Here is a 21,924-nt window from a genome sequence, read left to right on the forward strand (position 1 = left end):
TTTGGACATGAAAACAGGCACTTTTCTAAAACTGTAGCTCAGTGACAGCATGTTTTGCATGCAAAAGTTCCCAGGTTCAGCCCCCTCTCTCCAGACAAGGCAGGGAAAAAACCAAAACCTGAGGGAGCTGCTGTCTGTCAGGGTAGACACTGCTGGAATGGTCTGACTCAATGCAAGGCATCTTTTTTATGTTTATAGAGTGCATCTCCTGAATTTTCTAGGATTGCATAGGTTTGCCATATCCCCTGAGTGCTTTTGAATGGGACGCCTATTTAGGCAATGGGATTCAGAGCTTCCTGCACAAAGGAAGCAAGCAGGATCTTGCAGCCTTCTATAATTTCCAGCAGGATCTACCTTTCTTTCTTTCTTTCTTTCTTTCTTTCTTTCTTTAACTCACCCCCATCTGCTGCCATTACAACACTGCAGAGCTCATGCCCTCCATTTTTTATGATTATTGTGATTATCATTATTTAATTCTTCATCCTCTGTGTGTGTATGCTTTGAATTCATCCTTTGCTTTGTGTGCATTTTCCCCTCCCCCTCCTTAGTCACACACCCCACACACTCATACAAGCTTCATCCATCCCTGTTTCCTGGGTGTGTTAACTCCAATGTAGTTCTCGGGCTCCCTGTGTGTGTGGAGTGTGTGTGTGTGTGTGTGGTTTTCTCTCTCTCTCTCTCTCTCTCTTTTCTTCCCCCACCCTTACCCGCCCCCAGGCATGAGAAGCTGCAAGATGGTCCGGGTGGTGAGTGTTCTGGGTCTAGTGATGCTCAGCGTCGCTCTGTTGATTTTGTCCTTCATCAGCTACGTGTCTCTGAAAAAAGATAATATCTTCACTACTCCCAAGTACGCCAACACGGGGCTGCCAAGAATGTACATGTTCCACACTGGATTTAGGTGAGTGCTTCAAATACGTCTATCTGCAAACGTTTCCCTCTTACAGGGGAGGAAGTAGCACGCTGGTAAAGGGTCTGCATGCTAGGGAGGAGGGGGCAGAGGAGGAAAAGGTGAGGGGGGATATTACTATAATTACTATTACTATTATTATTATTATTGGATCTAGGCTCCAGGGACCCCCTCCCCACCTCCTGGCTTTTGTGCCAGACCTGAAGCAAGCCCCCGCTCCCTGTTAAAATCCATGAGATCAAGCAGGTTGGAGTTTTTGCCTCAATGGCCCGAAAAGAGGGGTGGGGATGGAGAGGCGAGAAACCCCCATCTCCTTATAGACAGATAAAATATGATGCGGGTATCTGACGAGAATCATGGTGGCTGCTTGCCCGGTTCATGTATATTCCATCATGGGGCGCAGGCTAATGGCGCAGGCGCTGTCTCCTTGGCTGGCGACGGGGGAAGACTCCCAGTGCGTCTTCCCCAGCGTCGGGCAGCGGAGAGATACGCACAATCTTGAAACGTGCAGAGGAGCATATGGCTAGGGAGGGTCTCTGATTGCTCCCATCCATCCTTCCTGGGGGGGGGGGAGGCACCAATCCTCGTCCGCGGTCCGGTTTTCCTCACTGTCCTACAGGGCTGGTGGGGGAAGGGGGCGGAGAGTCTTTTGTGTGATGGTGGGTATATTTTATTTTATTTTAAAATCTTGCAATGGAAGCTCTGGGCTCTCTCCCTCTCCCCCTCCCCGCCTCGCCACTCCCACCAGAAGCGTACATTTATTTTCCGTCTTAACGCCAGGAAATCAAGGCAGCCCTCTCTGTGCGCAGAGATCAGCCCGAGAAATTAGGGGAGGGGAATGGGGAGCGGGATTTTCCAGCTAGGCGTGAGACGGCAGTCATGAAGATGATTCACCCTCTCCCCGGCCTTCTCCTCCTCCTCTGCTAATCTAGAGACCGAAAAGAACCCTACGGCGTGTGGGGAGGCGGTTTGGAGGAGGGAGACTTAAGAGGCGTTGCATTGGCGCTTCTGGAAAGGATAGCGCCCTTCCTGTCGCCCACATAAATGCTCCCGGGGGCGGGGTGTTATCTGAAGTTGCCTCCCTCCCTATATTTGCGGGAAAGAAGAGCTCTGAAAAGGGAAGGAGGTAACTGGAACTCGAAGGAGAGACCGTCTCTCAGAGGCCGCTGAACGGGGCAGCCGCTGTCCATGGTGCTGATTTGACATACATTCCGGTTTTGTGTTCCTCCTCCTTCCTTCAATTTCAACAGTTCCTTTCCTACTTACAGAGGGCCAGTTTACGAATTGCCGATCTGCTATAGGCCCTGGTTGTGGGGTATTTAAAATGAAGATAAAATCAGAGAGTTGGAAGGTCCCTCAAAGGTCATCTAGTCCAACCCCCTTCTGATACAGGAAATCCACAACTGCAGCATCCCTGTTAGTTGCCCATCCAGCCTCTGCTTTAAAAACTCCTAAAAACCATATAATTGAGAGTTCTGAGGCTGTCTGTTCCATTGTGAGATCATAACAATTGAAAGGGTGCATTATTCTGTTCATTTTCAACTTATGTGCAGAGGTGCTGCCAGTCAAAGCAAAGAATACTGTATAGATGGACCAAAGGTTCAACTCAGTAAAAGGCAGCTGCATGTCTGTCCTTCAAAGCAAGCCACAGCAATCAGGCTGTTTGGAGGGAGCTGACGGGCGAGGCACCCAGAGCCCCAAGCCTTCTTCAAAATAACCTGTTGAGAGTTTTCAACCGAGACCTCTCCAACTCCTAGGTGGGCACTCAGGGTTTTGGAGAGAGGCTTAGCGGCTACAGGGAGCCCAATTTCCCGTGCTTGTCCTTTCCCAGCCAATGCACCAAATTGTGGAAGGAAAAACTTTCCAGTCGATTTATTATGCTCCAAAGGACAGAGTTTATTGGGGGGAAAGATAGCAAAGACCAATGCATTGGGAGAGAAGTTCCATAGAACTAACTCTGGAGAGAAACAGGCAATGCATAGCTTTTATAAACGTCATACATACAGGAATACAGGACACGATTATGCCCATGCCCTCTCACCTCAGGTAGTCACTTGAATGTGTTTCGGCCTCGCCCCTCTAAACTTTTTATCCCAGAAAGTACCTGAAACCACATAACAGAGTTCATCATCAGTTTTTACCACCCCTAAATGCATCTTTTAACATCTTCTCTAGATGTTATCCTTTAGTTTCCTTCTGCTGTTTCTGTAGCTTAACCACAATCTTTCACAATGTTACAACATCATGTACTTTCGATTTTCAGTCAAAGCATAGTTCTTCAAAATAATATTGGCTTCACAAGCAATGCATAATTTGAGCTAAGATTATAATATCAGAGGCCTCTCATGGCTTAAATGAAAAAGCACAGAAATGCAATCCCTTCAGAATTTGATCAGGTGGGGTCAAAGGTCACAAATCCTTCCTCAATTCATATATATTCTATATGTGAATGGCACTTGAAATGACTTTAGCATATTGTATTTATGCTGCCACCTTAATCTATAGTGTTATGCAACCACCATGCTGTAGTTGTTTCTGGTGGCATCATCTATTGGTTAGACTAATATGTAGACTGGGTCTTAATCATTAGAAAGTTAGATGTATTGTGGAAAAAATTAGAGGCTAATAGCACAATCATATACACGTGTACTCAGAATTAAGTCACACTGAGTTCAGTAGAATTGCACCCTAAGGAATGCTTTACATCAGGGAATGAGTTTCTGTGGCCCTCCAGATGTTGGACTCCAGCTCCATTCGCTCCAGTCAGCATGGCTAATGGCCAGGAATGATGGGAGCTGAAGTCCAATACCATCTGGAGGGCGCCACAGGTTCCTCATCCCTACTTTGCATGTTACGATTGTCCTACTCACTTACATGTGGATAAAAGTATGATATATAGCTCATCAGATGAGAAGCACATGTGTCCATGCAGCAAAATGCTTAAGAAGGACTGTAACTTGATGGTGGAGCAGCTGCTTTATTCCATCTCTGACATCTCCAAGTAGGCCTGGGAGAGACCCCTGTCTGAAAATCTTGGAGAGTAATAGCTAGTCAGTGTAGATAATACTGAATTAGATAGACCAGTGGTCTGACTTGGTATAAGGTAGCTCTCTAAAATGCATTCCTCTGAGGACAGGCAAATAATGATTTGCACTACAGCTTTCAAGCATCTTCATCAATGGAAATGCTTAGTTTGTGAAACCAGCATGCACATCATTATATGTGATTGCCATAAACATGAGAACATCAAGAATACACATCTGTGATCATCACACATAATGTTTTACACATTAGTTTCATGCACTATCTTACATGCAGTGCTTCCTGGAAAAGCATAATACTGTATGTGAAGAAGTCCCATTGATTCACTATTATATGCGTGCACATAAGCAGCACCCTACTTTTATGAAATGTATAAAATTGACTGAGAATGAGATATGCACTTGTTCCTGATAGACAGAACTGTTGTTGTTGTTGTTATGTGTCTTCAAGTCAATTTCAACTTATGGCAACCCTATGAATCAGTGACCTCCAATAGCATCTGTTACAAGACAGAAGTAGATATATGCATTTATCAGATAGCTATCATGCCACCTTGGCTTCAAAATGTCCTCCACAAATAGGCCACAAGAGCCTATCTCTATATCCTTTTTAAAATCATGTTTAAACTTTTTTTTAAAAAGATGAGAAATTTCAATTTACTTGAGTGAAGCTAGACTTTGTTTTAAAGATACTGATGACACATAATCTGGACTGATTACTTCTTTTACTTAGTTTTTTTATATATACTATATTTTTGTTTTTAGTTTTTGCTGTTGCCAGCCAGTTTTTATTTCCACTGAGAATGTAAAAGAGGATATAATTTTTTTTTAAAAAACCCCACTACCTTCTCAGTCCTATTATTCTTATTCCCCAACTGAAGTGAAATAATCATGTGGGGCATTTGGAAGCTAAGTGGTGTGCTGAGGCATGAGTTTCCATTGGCTTCAGTATTGGGTGGGAAACGTTTTTCAGCCCAAGAGCCCCATTCCCTCATGGACAACCTTTGAGGGGCCACATGACATTGGTGGGTGGGGCCAGAGGCAAAAAGTGGGTAGAGTAATGGATGTGGCTCATATTTTTGAACAGTAGATTACATTCCAGCCATGCAAAAGTCAGAGGTTTCTACACATCACAGTTCAAAGTCACATTACAGCCAGATGAAAGTACCTGAGGAGAACATGGAAGAGGGGATGTAGCTTGAGTAGAAAGACTGCCCTGGGGAGTGTCCCAAGGACCAGACAGAGAAGCCTGGAGGGCAGGTGTGGCCTCCTGGCCTGAATTCTAGATTCTGTTCTAGACTCTTGCAAGCGAACCTCATGCAATGGTAGACTAATTCAGCATTCCCCAGCCTTGTGTCCTCCAGGTTCTTTGGACTCCAACTCCCATCAGCCCCAGCAAGCATGAGCAATGGTCAGGGATGATAGCTGCACTAAGGCCACCAATTGCCTAAGTAGTGCTAATATCACAGAGGGTGATAGAGGTTGTGTTCAATTGAGCAGCAGATGGCATTTAGGAACAGGACGTTTAGACTCAGAATTGTGCAAGAATGGCAACAGAGTAGACAGTAAACTAAGAAACAAGAAAGAGAAAGTCAGGGGTGGATAACCTATGGCCCTTCAGATGTTGCTGGACTCACATCTTCCATCAGCCACAGCCAGCATGGCCAATTGACAGGTATGATGAGAACTGTAGTCATCAGAACATAAGAAAAGTCTGCTGGATCCGGCCAGTGGCCCATCTAGTCCAGCATCCTGTTTTCACAGTGGCCAGACAGATGCCCATGCAAGAGCATTGTTCCCTCCTGTGGCTTCTGGCAACTGGTTTTCAGATGCATACTGCTGTGACTATGGTGGTAGAGCACAGCTATCATGTCCAACAACATTCAGAGACCATCCCTGGGGCTGGTGAAAGAGCAAAAGGCCTAAAGAAGAATAGCAAGCAGTTAGGCAGGGGACATTTATAGAAGGATGGGCAGAAGAAGCATTGGACCTTAAGAAAGGAGGAGGCAACGGGCCAAGAATTGCAGGCAAAGGAAGACAGGAGGAGAGAGAGCACTCTTCACAGGGGAAAAAGAAAGAATTGGGGAGGAATATAAGTGGGAGGGGCAAAAGAAGCAGTGGAGGAGTGGAAAAGCATGAAGCACGTGAATTTCCAGGGCCAATGATAGGGCCAACAAGAGGAGTCCAAAGGAAGGTGATTGCAGCTGGTTTCTAGTTTGAGGCCTCTAGCTTGTCTGTAATGCTCCATAGCATCTAGCTTCCCCCTACAACATACTATGGTCCAGATTATATATTTAGCAGGATCTAATGGCAAAATGTTTCCTGTTTTGAATGCTTTTCCCACTCTCCCTGCACATAGATAATGATCTGAAAAGATTCTGGAAATGATCTTGTTCCGGAGAGCCTCTGGGTGGGACTGAGGGTAGAGCCTAACACTGATTTTATACCTTCTATGTTAATTTTTGCCTCTGTAGTCCCTTCAGTACCACTCCCTGTGTATATTGTATTTTATGTATTTTAATTTATTTTAATGTATTTGTGATCTTTATTGTGTACAATTTTTATTATGTACATGTTCAATTTTATTGTAAGCTGCCCTGAGTGCCCTATTATAGGGTAGAAGGGCGGGATAGAAATATTTTAAATAAATAAAGTAAAGGTAAAGGTGTCCCTGCACTTATAGTGCGAGTCGTTTCCGACTCTTAGGGTGACATCTTGTGACATTTACAAGGCAGAGCGTATATATGAGGTGGGATTGCCAGTTCCATCCCCGGCCTTTCTTTACCCCCCAGCATATGCTGGGTACTCATTTTACTGACCACGGATGGATGGAAGGCTGAGTGGACCTCGACCCCTTTTACCAGAGATTCTACTTCCTCCTTCCGTTGGAATCGAACTCCGGCTGTGAGCAGAGCTTCGACTGCATTACCACTTACCACTTACCACTCTGCGCCACACAGGATCATTTAAATAAATAAATAAATAGAAATATTGCATGTAAGGGAGAATGTACAAACAGTCTCTAACAGTTTCTTGTCCAGCTTCTCATTGGGAGTAGAAATCAGTGAGATACACCCGACTAAGCATGTTTAGATTCCAGGTATGTGTCACAGAATGTATATGTCTGTTTTATGGTAAAGTGTCCTTGGTTTGTACTCCATTCTTGACTGCAATAGTACCGTTAATTTGGCTCTTAAATACTGGACTGAATTCACTGACAGTGTGGATATGTGGTCCCTTTCAGGTCCCAGTTTGCACTGAAGTTCCTTGACCCTTCATTTGTACCCAATACAAACACCTTGAACCATGACTTGCAGGATAAAGCTCCCAAATGGACATTCAACAGAACAGCATTTTTGCAGCAAAGGTGAGACAGAATGAGACTAACCTAAGCAATCGAGCAAAAGGCATGGTTTTTAAACAAAGTGATTGCAAATGTTATTAGCCCTTTGACTAATTATTTGGCAACAGATAGTGTGTGCTCTGGAGCATTTTAAGAAGATCAGGCTATTATAACATTGAACTAGGATTAACCAAAGTTTTGAGATGGGTTCTATTTTTTCTAGAAAGTAGAAAAAGTTCTGCTTCCCTCCCAAAAAAAATATTTTAATCGCCCCTCAAGCAAAAAAAAAGTTTATACTAAGACACTAAACAGACACCTTGCCTTTTTGAAAAAAACATATTACTACAGATCAACCTGTAGCCAAAGACGTGACTTTTTTCAAACAAGTATGTGAAAGTTTGATTTTGCTCTTTCCCACCGCTATAGCTTCCTAGCACCCTTGGCTCAGTAAAGGACAGCATGAAAGACAGCGGAGAGGGCAGGGTGGTGCAGACATACCAGCAGGAGCAATTAAATGGCTCAGGCGCTGCATTTGCATCATGCCAACCTTGCTGCCACCTCTCCTCTCCCAGTAAACAGCAGCAACTCACCTCCCAGGAGGTCAGCTAAGCAGTTCCACCCCACCACACCATCTACTAGTGCTTGACTCCTTGGCCCCCAGTTCCACTCCTAATGTGAGAGCAGCCCCACACCAAAATTCTGCTTGCTGATAATTCTGAAGTCAACAGAGAAAGCTGGAGGGGAGAGCAATCACATACACATAGTGCAGGATCTGGCTATTTTTCTCAACTCAGGCAACAAGGATGATCAGGGGACTAGAAACAAAGCCCTATGAGGAGAGACTGGGCATGTTTAGCCTTGAGAAGAGAAGACTGAGGGAAGATATGATAGCACTCTTGAAGTACTTGAAAGGTTGCCACACAGAGGAAGACCAGGGCCCACAGAGGAGGGCCAGGATCTTTTCTCGATTGTCCCAGAGTGCTGGACATGGAATTATGGGCTCAAGTTGCAGGAAGCCAGATTTCACCTGAACATCAGGAAAATCTTCTTCCTAACTGTTAGAGTGGTATGACAATGGAACCAATTCCCTAGAGAGGTAGTGGGCTCTCTGACACTGGAGGCATTCAAGAGGCAGCTGGACAGCCACCTTTCGGGTATGTTTTGATTCCTGCACTGAGCAGAGGGTTGGACTTGATGGCCTTATAGGCCCCTTCCAACTCTACAATTCTATCATTCTGTGAGGTGCAAAATTTCCTAGTGCTTAATTTTTCTGTGGAAAAATTTCTATTTCATAAGTTCATTAGTAACAATGAATGGATGCCAATTGCAAATACAATATTAGGCAAGTTTGTCACTTTCAGAGTTGTTATTAATGCTTTTCAGGTGACCATCCCTAGCAAGTATGTGAGTCAGGAAATCATGCACAGTTCTTTGGGTTGCCAAACTTCATTAGTGTCTACAGTTTTCAGTAACTTTGGATTTTTTCTTAAATGGAAATGATGTAAGAGAAGTATATGCTATTGTCTTTAAATTTATACAAGTATTCCAATAAAAAGTTCTACATAACATATCATTTAAACCACATTAGGAGTGCTTTATTCCCCTCCTTCAAATATTTCAGGTCAAATATTTGTGGGGTATGGGGACAAAAAATAACAGAGAGTACTTTTTTGTAGCTTTGTTTACTAAATACCAGTAAAATAAACACACTAAATTAAACCACTCTCTAGGGCGTCAGAATCCCTCCACAAATTTCCAGAAAATTTTTCCATTCACAATTTTTGAGAAAACCCACATCACTATCTCCATTCATCATTTGTATCCCCTTACTTTCTCTTTTGCCACTAATTTTCCATAGGAGCCTGAAAGGGGTAAAAGGAGAGAGCCAGGGATATTAGCTTAAGGAGAGACACCAGAGGGGATGAACAATTAAAGATGAAAGGTGGTCAGTAGAATGTATGTGAGATTTGTCTCCACTCCAGCATTCTGTTGTCTATAGGCCCCGGAACCTTCAGAGTTCTTCAAAGGCAGACCCCTTGTATAATTGGGAAGGGCCATAGCTCAATGGTTGAGCATCTGCTTTGCATGCAGAAGGTCCCAGGTTCAATTCCCCCAAAGCTCTGGGCTGGGAGAGACCCTTGTATGAAATCTTGGAGAGGCACTGCCAGTCAGTAGGCAATACTGAGCTAGATAGACCAAGGAGAACCTATCTCAGGGCTGCTCTTATTTTGTGAGCTGGAGCAAAACCAAGCTCTAAGTAATCCATCCTGCTCCTGCCAAAAGCACACAACTCTGGGGGGATACTGTTTATCTCTTCTGTCTGTATTAGTGTTGTTCCCAGTTCTTTTGAAATGGGTCACATTATTCCAGAGCTATAAATGTCAATGGACACTTTTGTCCAATAGCTGCCTGTTCTATCTGAAATATAGACTGGGATCATGCAACTATTGCACAGTATTTTTAGAAAAACTGCAGACATACTGGTCCAGCTGAATGAGCTGGTGCAGGCATAATGTGGGCTAATCCACTGTTAAGAAACTGGAAGGCAGGTACAAGATGAGTGCATAATGTCTTATTTGCAGTTACATTTTGTTTTATCCTTTCTTGTAAGCCACCGTGGGAATACGATTGAAGGGCAATATAAAAAAATCTAATTTTAAAAAAATACAACTTTGCATGCTTCTTCCCCACCCACCCATCACCCCTGGCTCAGCCCCTACATAAGAACATAAAAAGAGCCTTACTGGATCAAGGCCAGTGGCCCATCTAGACTAGCATCCTGTTCTTACAGTGGCCAACCAGACGCCCAAGGGAAGCCTTCAAGCAGGACCTGAGTGCAAGAGCACCCCCCCACTTGTGATTCCCAGCAATTGAAATTCAGAGGCATAGTGCCTCAGAGAGTGGAGGTAAATACATAGTCATGGTGCATCATGGCTATGTACATGATGGCTGTCATTGACATGGTACATAATGGCTATCATCTTCCATGAATTTGTCTTGTGGGAACAAATGTTGTGGGAGCAAATTCAATTTTTTAACTGTGCACTGTGTGTAGAAATCTCTTTCCTAGAGCAGCTGGTGGGTGGTTGGATCCTGTGTACCTCCCTCTCAGTGGCAGAAAGGGGAGTTCTGTGAGCAAAGAAGGAAATCTGTGCCCAGGAGTGTACTCATCACAGCAGTAGAAAGTTCCACCACCATCACTGCGATGGTGATAGGGACTGAAAAGAGGTGTGTCGTGGGTATGTCAGGGGTGGATTGGGAGAGGCCTTGGATCCACAGAGTCCAATGCCCTCCTGTTCCCCTGACATGCCCCCAACAAGGGAGACAAACTATGACAGCACTGGATTTGGCACAGTTGTTTTCCCTCTCCTGAAAACCAATGGATGGGTGGAGGAGATTAAATGCTTGATGGAGAAGGGAAAAACCTTCCACCATGACCAGCACATGCCCAGCAGTGCTGAGGAAGTGGAGATTCCTCTGCCAAGGATTTTTCCACCCACCCACCTCACCCAATCTCTGTAGGATTGCTCTGTTAAAAATTGCATTGGAACAGACCTTAACCACAGTTAATGTCTAACCAGATTCCCAGTTTAACCAGAGTTTGGAATTAGTTACCAAATTCTGGTTAAAATGAACGTAGTTAGCCCTAATCATTGTTAACATTGCTGCAGATGTATTCCTTAACTATGGTTAAGGCAAGAGGGGGGAATTTGCTCCAGAGACAGAGGGGGCTACAGGAAATATCCACAGTCCCGTAGCTCACTATTGATCTCTTAACCATGGTGAAGTGATAGCCATGGTTACATCCATGTGGGGGCCCAATGAAAGACATAGAATAAGCAGAAATTACATACTTTATTCCACTCTTCTTCAGTGTTGGGTCCCCAGATGTTCATAGAATCATAGAATAGTAGAGTTGGAAGGGGCCTATAAGGCCATCAAGTCCAACCCCCTGCTCAATGCAGGAATCCAAATCAAAGCATTCCCGACAGATTGGTATCCAGCTGCCTCTTGAATGCCTCCAATGTCGGAGAGCCCACTACCTCTCTAGGCAATTGGTTCCATTGTCATATGACTTTAACAGTTAGGAGCTGGATGTTGTTGGAGTGCAATTCCCATCATCTCCAGACAGCATAGTCAGTGGTCAGGGATTATGGAAGTTGTAGTCCATCAACATCTGGGGACCCAACGTTGAAGGACACTGCTTTAATCAGCTAACAGGCTGTTCAGATGTGTTGTGTGCTTTCAAATCTAAACGCTTTCTTCTGTGTGAGTGGACATCTAGAGTCAAGTAAAAGAAAATAAGATGGAATAAGCCACAATGCTCAGAGGTCAAAATGGGTATGTTGACTGTTGATTGGATTATAGTTTATTTGATCCTGCAGGGAGAAGAGATGGTGGATTATATGGCTTTTAAAATAGGGAAGGCAAAAGGAAACACAATAGCATTGGGTTAGATGTGTCATCAGCTCATTTTCCATTTCTGATGCACCTTTCTAAGGCAGGCAATGCACAAGGCACAATATGAAATTTCATTAAACAGGCAAGAGTCCATTCAGTTTCAATTTGGTTGCAGGCTCTTCTTGTCAGAGGGTCAAGAATATGCTGAGTTGTTTCCATGGAATCTTTCTACAGCTTTCTATATATACCATCATACTGGCAAATCCAAGCCAATTTGCTATCAGATAAGAACTTTCCCACCAAGAGTATCTCTTAGCGGCAGAAAATGGGTAACTGAAGCTTTGTTCCATCTAAGGCACTGTTCAGCTGGTAGGGGAAAAGTGATACATAAAAAAATTGTTACAGTGCCTAATATCTATTTACATTATATTTCCTAAACATTTCATATGTGTTATCCTTATAACAACTCTATATTCGTTCACAAACAATGTAATGTCTGGACATTATCATCATCATCCTCTTAATACAGATGAGGCTAAGAGACTCTAGGGGGAAATATCTCCAGAACAGACATCTCTCTGGTTATTACTAAATTGACTGTCATAGTTTCTCCAAAGGAAACCTGGGGATTTTAGTTTGCTAGCCATGATAAAGATGTCCTCTGTTGGAAAACCCTAGTCTAGGAGTGGGGAACCTTTGGCCCTCCAGATGTTACTCAACTACAACTACCATGAGCCCTACCAAGCATGGCCAATAGCCAGGAGTGATGGGAGTTGTAGTTCAACAACATCTGGAAGGCCAAAGCTTCCCCACACTTGCCCATCCCCTCACAGAACTACAACTCCCAGAATTCCTGGGAGAGCAAATTAATATTAACCTAGTTTAAGTGTGAAGTGTAGTTCAGTGGTGGCTGGTGACTCCATGTCAGTGGGACAGTGGAATCCACTCTGGGTTTTAGACTGAACTTTCAAGGAGCTGTCCAAGGTTCTTCAGCACCCTGAGCAGATTCCACTGCTCCACTGACATGGAGCCACCAGCCACCACTGGTGGAACTGTGTGAGGAAAAGCTGTTTTGGGGGAGGGATGAGCTTGGGGGGGTAACAGCCAGCAGAGATGGATTATGCACCCTTTCCCCTCCATTTCTCAAAATTGCAGCCTCCCAAGGATGCTTTTCATTATTATTTTTTTAAAAAGAGGCTTTATAACACACATTTTGTGTAGCATGCATTTGAACTCTAAGGCGGCTCAGGGGCTTCAGAGCTGTACTGTGATATGAAGCATAGCTCATGCTCTTAACCACTGAACTTGTAATGCCAGATAGGTAGCAGTTGCCAATTCTGACAAACAAGCATCATAATCTAGGCTTCAAATAAATTAGGAGAGGGGAGGAATTCCTAGTCACATTGTGTTACATGTGCCTATGGAAATTTTCATTCAGATTTTCAGATCTTTAGTTTATTCTGCTGAAAATATAAACACTTCCAAACTGAAAGTTCATGTACTTCAGGGCGTGGGGGATTTGTTTAGTATTAAGAACATAAGAAGGGCCTGCTGGATGAGGCCAAAGAGCCATCCAATCCAGCATGCTGTTCTCACAGTGGCCAACCATAGGAAGCCCACAAGCAGGACCTGAGCGCAACAGCACCTTCTCCCACCTGTGAGTCCTAGCAACTGGCATTGGGAGGCATGCTGCCTCACTTGGGAGTACCTGTATGTATTAGTGCTCTTATTTGGGGGGGCAAATCTGAGTCTGATTCAGTTTAAGACAATTTCCTATGTGCCAGATTATAACATATACACCTCCATGGTATGTAATCTTGCAATCCACTCTAACCATACACAGAGGGAAATTCCATTATAACAAGAAGGAATATAACAGGACATCGGCATGGTAACATACTGCTCTACCGAGCTGAACCATTGATGTATCTATACCAAAGGTAGATTGGGATCTGTTGGTAGATAAAGAGAGCTGCTTAGGAGTGAAAGGAATGCAAGCTCTGTTTCTGTTATGATACTGAGAACAAATTACTCAGCTCAGAATATGCTCAGAGGTCATTAATTACAGCAGTACATCTATTCCACTCGGCTCTGGTTAGTTAGTAGCTCTTGGGGTCTGAGTCAAAAACAAAGTAGATCTAATAAACTTGAAGACTGCCCACTGCTGATGTGCACTGATTGGCAGCAGCTCTCCAGGGTTTGAGAGGAGCTTGCCCTGCTCTTCCCTACCTGGAGATGCCAGGGATTGAAGCTAGGAACTTTTGTGTTCAAAGCAGATGCTCTACAACTGTGCTATGGCCCTTCCCCAACTACACGTAGTCATGATACCTAGCTAGCAAATAGCCATGACGGCTATGCTCTGCCTTCAAAGTCAGAGGCAGTATGCTTCTGAATACTGGTTGCTGGAAATGGCAGGAGGGAAGAGTGGTCTTGTGCTCAGTTCCTGCTTGTGAGTCTTCTTTGGGCATCTAGTTGGCCACTGTGTGTACAGGATGCTGGTCTTGATGGGCCATTGGTTCCCCCATAGCATTACAGGGAAAGGGGGCCTCCTGTGAGCTAGTTCAGCAGCCCTCCCTAAGCCTCCACAGAAAGCACAGTTTCTGAGCCACACTTCATATTATTATTATTTAGAATTTATTACCTACCCTTCACCTAAAGGTCCCAGGGCAGGTTACAACCATTTAAAACATGTAATTAAAAACAGTTAAGAAACAACTTAAACAACATCACAGAAAATAGGGGGGGTCCTAAAAATGGACAAGGGCAGGGAAAAGAGCTGCATCTTCAGCATTCCCTGAAAGTTGTACAATGAAGTTGTCAGATGCACCTCGGTGGGGAGGGAGTTCCACAGTTTAGGGGCTGCCACAGAGAAAGCCCTCTCCTGGGCTGCCACCCTCCAAATTTCATAGGGTGGGGGAACTACCAAACTACCTTTGCTAATCTCAACGCTGAGAGGGTCTGTAGGAAAGGAGGCAGTCTTTCAGATATTTGGGACCTAAGTCGTTTAGCGCGTTAAACATTAATGTGAGCACCTTAAATTGGTCCCGGAAATAAACTGGCAATCAATGGGTGCTCTCGTGTTGGCATTGTTGGGGCCAGCACAGGGAGGTTCAGTGAGGCTCTTGTTGGGACAACTGGAGAATGTTCAAAGGATGTGGACTGTAAAAAAAGCCCTCTCTGCAACAACAGAAAATGCCAGATACAGACTGAGGTCCTGCTGGCAGTGCTGGGCCACTGGAAAGGGTGCAGAACAGGTGTTTGCTATGCTTGCTGGGGTTTCCCATAGCCTTTTGAGACCTGGTTTATAGATGAGTATCAGATCATACAGCATGGTTGTGGTTGTATAACTGTTTTACCACCTGTCAGTTAACCTGTATAATTGCATAGAAGCTTGTTATTTAATCTGTTTCAGCTCTGAGTAGGCAATGATGTATTTTTATGCCTACTGTTTGTTAAGTATGGAATAAAACTCTGTTTCTCAAATCACAATCATGTTTATTGTTCATAAGATCTAAAAAAAAACCAACCCTGTCCAGGCTTAGCTACCCTGGGGTGGAATATCACCCTTGTTGATGATCTAGACCAAGAAGTGGGGAGTGCAACTGTGTTGATTCCCTGTGGCCTTTGATGCCATCGACCATGGTATATGCCTGGACTGGATCTGTGAGGTTGGGATCACCATGATATGGTGGTTCTGCTCCTACCTGCAGGACCACTTTCAGAGAGTAGCGCTGCAGGGTTTCTGCTGGGCCCCAAGGCTGCGAGGTCCCATAGGGTTCCATAATCCATTATACATTTTAACATTGAAGCCACTGGGGATTTTGAGCAAGGTATCACCAATATGTAGATGACACCCAGCTCACTTGCTCTCGCTCTCTCCATATATGACTATGGAGGTGCTGGACCAGTGTCTGATAGTGGTAATGAGATGAATGAAGGCCAATAAATAGACTGAATCTTGACAAGATGGAGAAAGTGGGTGATTTCCATGTCCAGGAAGTGGGAAGTCAGCTTGTTCTAGATTGGGTTGGATACCCTTTTATGGAGCAGGCGTGTAACTCAGTGGTGGCTGGTGGCTCCATGTCAGTGGAGAGTGGAGAGGAACAGTGGAATCCACTCTGGGTTTTAGTCTGAACTTTCAAGGAGCTGTCCAAGGTCCTTCAGTTCAGACTGGTGTAGCTTGGGGGTATGCCTATATCCACATTTATCACTAGAAGCCCAGGTGCCCATGGTGGCTAGGAGTTCCTGTTACAGGCTATGGCTGTTTTGCCAGCTATGGCCATTCCTGGACCAGAATAGCCTGGCCACAATGACCCATGCTCTGGTAATCTCACACCTGGATTCCTGTGATATACTCTGTGTGAGGCTATCCTTGAAAATGGCCCTGCATTTGCAGCTGGTGCAGCATTCTGCCACCAAGGTACTGAGTGATACAAGCAACGGAAGTCATATTACATCTATTTTCCATGACTTGCAATGATGCCTATGTGCTTCCAGGCCCATTATAAGGTGCTGATGCTGGCTTATAAAGTTGAAAACAACATGAGGCCCAAATACTTGAAGGAACACCTCTCCCTATATCTGGCAGCTTGCATCTTAAGATTTGCAGGGGACATTCTTCTTGTTGTCCTGCTAAGGGATGTCGTGCTGTGTGATGATCCAGGATAGTTCCAAGATCTCTCATGGTGACCCATCTTTGGAACTTCCTTCCCCTAGAGTTGTGTCAAACATCTTTACTGTGGAGTTTTTGACATTAATTAAAGATGTATTTATTCTCCCAGGCTTTAGGGTAGGGATGGGAGGATCTGTCAGTTTTGGGTCTCTCATTTTTTTCCAATCTTACGTTGTTCTCTATATTTCTGCAGCAGTTTGCACATTTTTTTTAAAAAAAAAGATCCTCCTGAACATTCTTCAGCAATTTAGTGTGAATTTCTCCTAATGTTTTTGTATGCACTTTTGGCTAATGTACACATTTTTGCAAGCAGTTTCTTCTAATATAATGCATTGTATGTTTTTTACTGATATACTCATTTTTATGCATACTTTCCCCTAATATATGCATTTTTAAAAAACATTGGTTGATTGGAGAACTGCATCGCAATATTCGGATAAGTGTGGATTTGAAGGATGGCTGCGCTTCAGTTCTCATGCTTTTTTGGAAAGTGCAAATTTGATAGATTCAGCTTTGAATGCAAACTGAATCAAATTTCTCCCCTCTCCCTAATTCAGAGTCCTCCTAATGGCTGTGCTATGTTTATGAGTTTATGCAACTGGCTGCTATATTGATTATTATGATTTGGGAAATTGTTTTGGTTTGAATGTTTAAATGTATGTAAATATTACCATTTTGTTTCAGAATACTGTAAATGCCCTGTTGTCTCTGACAAAGGGCAGTCTATAAATGAAATAAATAAAAAATGGTAGAACTGGCGACTGGAAGGGGTGGGGCAAGTTGCAACATGATGACATCACAAGATGGGGTAAGAGATGTTAAACTTTCCAAGGAAGATGGGAAAAGCTCAACAGAAGAATGCTGTTTTCAATAGCATTTCCAGTTTCACACATAACACATAGTGTAGCTTCCAGCCTAAGCACTTCGGAAAAATAGCAGACACAAGGTAGCAAGTAAGTTATGAAACAGCTCAGGTTGTTTTGTTTTCTCTTGATGATGAGTAAATGGAAACAGTAATGGTATTTTTATTAGCCTCATACACTCTAGGATAAATTTTAATATTTGCAAACTGACCTTATGATTCCCCAACTAGAATATTAAGAAGTTATGTGTCTGCAAAGGGGAGACAGATAAATATTGCTTGAAGATGCCAAATGAGAATACTGGAAGCACTCACTTCAAAACTTCAAGCGCATTATTGTTAATGCCATTTAAGGTTGACTTGAGACTTCTGTGTTGATAGTACAAGGAATCTGCAGCAACATCTCTTTGCAAAGCTCTTTCCTTTCCCCTAAAATGTAGATAATATAAGATGCCATCACAGTTTTAATTTCCTTCAAAAGGCTTGTAATAACTGTATTACAATCAGGTAGCAATCCCAAACCAAAATGCATTCTGTCTGTGGTCTAGCAGGGGTTGACAAATAAGCATCCGTGACCAGGGTCTCAGTTATGTTCGTTTCCTTCATTACTTGAGCACAGGTTTACAAGGATTTTTGATGAAATGTATTTCTTAAAATAAAAAGTCTAAAATCCTAGCGGTAATTCCATTCTAAGGGGTAGTGAAAGAGGGCCACTGTAGCACCATCTTTATACCAGAGGTCAGAAACCTCAAGCCCAGAGGCTGTGCGTGGCCCTCCAGACCTCTGTATCTGGTCCTCAGGACTCTTCCCCAGGCCACACCCCTCACTGGCCCTGCTCCAAATCATCCCTGAGTGTTCTTGCCTGGCTGGAATGTGTCCCTGAACTTCAGTTGTGCTGTTTGTTTGCCTGGGTGGAGGACAGAGGGGTGTGTGTCAAAACTAGCCTACTGCAAAAAGGTAAATTTTACATGCATTGGTCTGCCCACTTTTGTGTCTGGCCACACCAATCACTGGCATGTGGCCCCTGGACGGAAATGTGGCTCTGTGGCGGAAAAGCTGGGCTCCTGCAGGGAGGAAGGGCAGGATATAAATCAAATAATAAAATAAATATAAATAAATAAAAGGGCTCCCCACCTCTGGTCTAGGTGGGGTTGGATACCCCATGAGGTTGGATACAGAATTTGCTCCTACCAGCAATAGGAGAACCATCTTCTGCCAATTTCTCCCCCCACTTTGCAGCCCCCAGCCCCATCTCCCACACTGTTTTGGAAGGTTGGGGAACCACCCAGAAGAATGTGGGAGGTAGCCTTGGGAACTGAATGGGAAGAAGGGAACTGGCAAAAGTTGCATTTCCGACTTTGCCGGTGATATTTCTCTGCTGGATCAAAAGTCTCCCATGGACAGGACTCTTTGCAGAAAGCAAAGTCTGGACTCAGCCCATTGTTTTTGAGGAAAGTTTTGAACTGTGAGTACTCTGCTTCTGCACAGGACAGAGAGTATCTAAAACAGGTGAATTATTTATCATAATTTATAAATAGAATTTCTAGCCCACATTTCTACAATACAGTGACCAAAGCAGCTTACAGATGAAAATGGAAATGGACTGCCTTCAAGTCGATCCTAACTAATGGCGACCCTATGAACAGGGTTTTCATGGTAAGCAGTATTCAGAGGTGGTTTACCATTGTCGTCCTCTGAGGCTGAGAGGCAGTGACTGGCCCAAGGTCACCCAGTGAGCTTCATGGCTGTCTGGGGATTTGAACCCTGGTCTCCCAGGTCGTAGTCCAACACTCTAACCACTATGCCATAATTACTATTAAAGCACACATACATATAATCCCATAATAACATATTTCAAACTAAACTAAAAGCAAAACAAATTGTTTTACACAAAGCATGAAATTTTATTTAAAGCAGCCATGTTAAAAGCAATAATGGAATGCAAGCATATTTCCACCAAAACCAAAACACAGATCCATTTATGATGTTTTCTTTATCCCTATTCCTTGATTCCATAACTACATGCCTTCTTAGGACTATGGGTAAACAAAGCTCTAATTGTCCTTGTGGGTTTCCATCCCAAAGAGTTATTAATCTTTTATAGTATTAACTGAGCCAGTGGTTTCCAAATATTATAGGGAACGCACGAATGACATTTTGCATCCAGGATCCCATTGTTACTATTATTTATTAAGTAATGCCAGCAATATACATAGCACTTTGTAAGCAACTGCGGTCAGCGGGGCAGGCAGGGTTGCACTGATGACTGGCTACCCAATGCCATGCATCGCTGCTGGTCACTGACAGGAAGGGAGAAAGGGAGCAGGGAGCTTGGCATGACGTGGGCACAGCAGCAAAGCCAATCCCAATGCTGTGCCCACTCTGCGCTCAGCTCCCCACTGACTTTCCCCCCTTCGTCTCAGAAACTGGCAGTGACGTGTAGTGTAGGGAAGCCAGATCAGCAACATGGCCCTGCCTGCCCTGCCGTGCGGGCTGCTACCATTTACAAGAGTAAGAAGCAAGAAAAGAATAGGCTTCCACCTTCAGGAGCTCACAGTCTAAATTCAGATCATGATGAAGACAACCAAGATAGGAGAGAGGGAGGAAATAACAAGTGATAAAAGTGAGGAAATATACCTACTTTGCTTTATAACAGTTGGGAAAATGAAGGGTCTGGGATCTTTATTCAGCCCAAGGTCTGCATTTCCTTCTGGGCAGCCACATTCTGGTTCTGAGGGACACATGACCATGGTGGACAGAGCAATAAATGAAACTGTTACCTATGCACAGTAGGCTCATTGCTACACACACTCACGCACACACCTCTCTATCCTCCATCCAGAGAAGCATGAGATGTTATCAGTGTTCAAGGGCACATTCCAGCCAGGCAACGATGCTGAAGGAGGGGCCATGAATGGTGTGGCCTGTGGAGAGTTCTTAGGGCCAGGCAGAGAGGCTTGGAGGGTGCATTCAGCTCCCTGGCCTGAGGTCCCCCATCGTTGGGTTAGGTTATGCCAAAGCCTTCAAGGGAAATGTGGATGTTGAGGAGAGATCTGAAGAAGGAGAAGAAGAAACATGAGGTAGAATCATGTGGGGGATGCATGGTCCTATACCCTAACTCAAAAATCAGTACAAACAGCTCATCTTCTCTGCTCTACAAGTTCCATGTTGAACCTTACCATGGATACAGATACAGATATATGCCAACATGCTGGTATTATAGTGTCTGAAAATGCTCCAGGTAATGAAAAACAGAGCACAGTCTTGCGCACCCCTAGCCCCAGGTTACACCCCTATGATCTGGCAGTCCATTCTAAGACAGAGGGCTATGATGTCATAGTCAGAAGAATGTAAGAAGACCCCTGCTAAGTCCATCTCTAGCCCATCATCCTGTTTCCCACGAGTGACCAAGCAAGCAGATGTCTTCAGAAAGCCAACGGGTGAGGCTTGAAGGCTGTAGCCCTCTTTCACCATTGCTCCCCAGTGACTGGTATTTAGTGGCAGACTGCCTTTAGGACACAGAGGTTCCACATAGCCTTCATGCCTAATAGCCACTGATAGAACTATCCAATCCTCTTATAAAGCCAGGGGCCATCACAACATCCTCTGCTAGCCAATTCCATAAAACTAATTAAGTGTTGGTTAGTTTGTTAATTAATTAATTAATCAATCATGTGTTAGAGCCATATGTTTTAATTCTAGTGATAAGTGGATAGACACACAAAAATCCATTGCAGAATTAATCCGAGGGAGAGGGTTGATTGGTTTATTCCACTGGATGTCCTAAAATTAATCTATTTTCCTGGATGCATTCTGAATTGGAAAGGCCCCAGAGCCTGGCTTGCACATACCCAATGACTTTGTTGGAAGCCTATGCCCATCCTATGCTGGCCACTTACACATCACCCAGAAAAGAGGAAATGCAACAGCAAAAAGGGGGGAGGAAAAGAAGGCTCAGATTTTCATAAACATTCTATATGCCAATTTAAGTGTACTGATGTAAATTTAGAAATAATGGCTATAATTTCAGAAGGAACACAATACATCTCATTAAAGGAAGGAAGATTGTGACTAGGTGACCTGTGTCCCAGCTCAGTCAGCTGTCCAGCTGCTAACTGTTGATGAGCAACTTCAAGGCCCCTTGCTCTGTTTTCTTAGGGTTCTTTATCTTTAACCTGGACCTGAACTGGATAGCCCTTCAAACAGAGAACAAACAGAGCAGTGTTCTTCAACCTTTAGTTCTCAGATGTTGTTCAGCTACAGGTCTCATCATCTCCGACAGCTGGCTAAGATGCCTGGGGATGATGAGAGTTGTAATCCAGGAACCCAAGGTTGAAGAACACAGAAATAGAGGTCTCTCTCCTCTGTAAAGTAGAACACAAAGCCACTGAACCCATCCCAACCTGAACAATGTTATTAGTGTAGACAGCAGAGAAGGTTACATCCAAGTCAAGAGAGATGCAGGCTTCCTAGAGGCCTGTAGACTTCCATCAAAATCCTACATGGGTGTGCATTATGTATCTGGGGATTATCATTCTGCAAGGATGGCATAAAATGTTCTAAAGCAGTGGTTCCCAAATTGTGGTCCATGGATCACCAGTGGTTCACAAGCTTGATTCTGGTGGCCCACAGTGTGTTTGTGAAGAACACTTAACAATTTGAATTCTGTGGAATTCAAATTGCAATGCAATATAAGAA

General features: G+C 43.9%; 2 protein-coding genes across 7 annotated transcripts in view; one reads left to right on the plus strand and one right to left on the minus strand.

The window, feature by feature from the left end:
• Positions 1-719: 719 nt before the first annotated feature.
• Positions 720-21,924, plus strand: part of ST8SIA3 (ST8 alpha-N-acetyl-neuraminide alpha-2,8-sialyltransferase 3) — a 37,433-nt gene continuing 16,228 nt past the window's right edge. The window contains exons 1-2 of the mRNA XM_061615189.1: positions 720-898; positions 7,193-7,315. Coding sequence (XP_061471173.1) covers positions 720-898; positions 7,193-7,315 — 302 coding nt within the window. The remainder of the gene's footprint in view (positions 899-7,192; positions 7,316-21,924) is intronic.
• The window catches only part of LOC133379577 (uncharacterized), a 60,769-nt gene continuing 50,497 nt past the window's right edge, over positions 11,653-21,924 (minus strand). For 5 of the 6 annotated variants that reach the window (XR_009761221.1, XR_009761219.1, XR_009761216.1 and 2 more), the window contains 3 exons: positions 19,868-20,279; positions 17,542-17,655; positions 11,653-12,058 (listed from right to left, as the gene is read on the minus strand). The gene's annotated coding sequence lies outside the window, so the exon portion shown is untranslated. The remainder of the gene's footprint in view (positions 12,059-17,541; positions 17,656-19,867; positions 20,280-21,924) is intronic. The other variant, XR_009761222.1, reaches the window with a different exon arrangement.

Source organism: Rhineura floridana, chromosome 1 (genome assembly GCF_030035675.1).
Source record: "Rhineura floridana isolate rRhiFlo1 chromosome 1, rRhiFlo1.hap2, whole genome shotgun sequence".
NCBI lineage: Eukaryota > Metazoa > Chordata > Lepidosauria > Squamata > Rhineuridae > Rhineura > Rhineura floridana.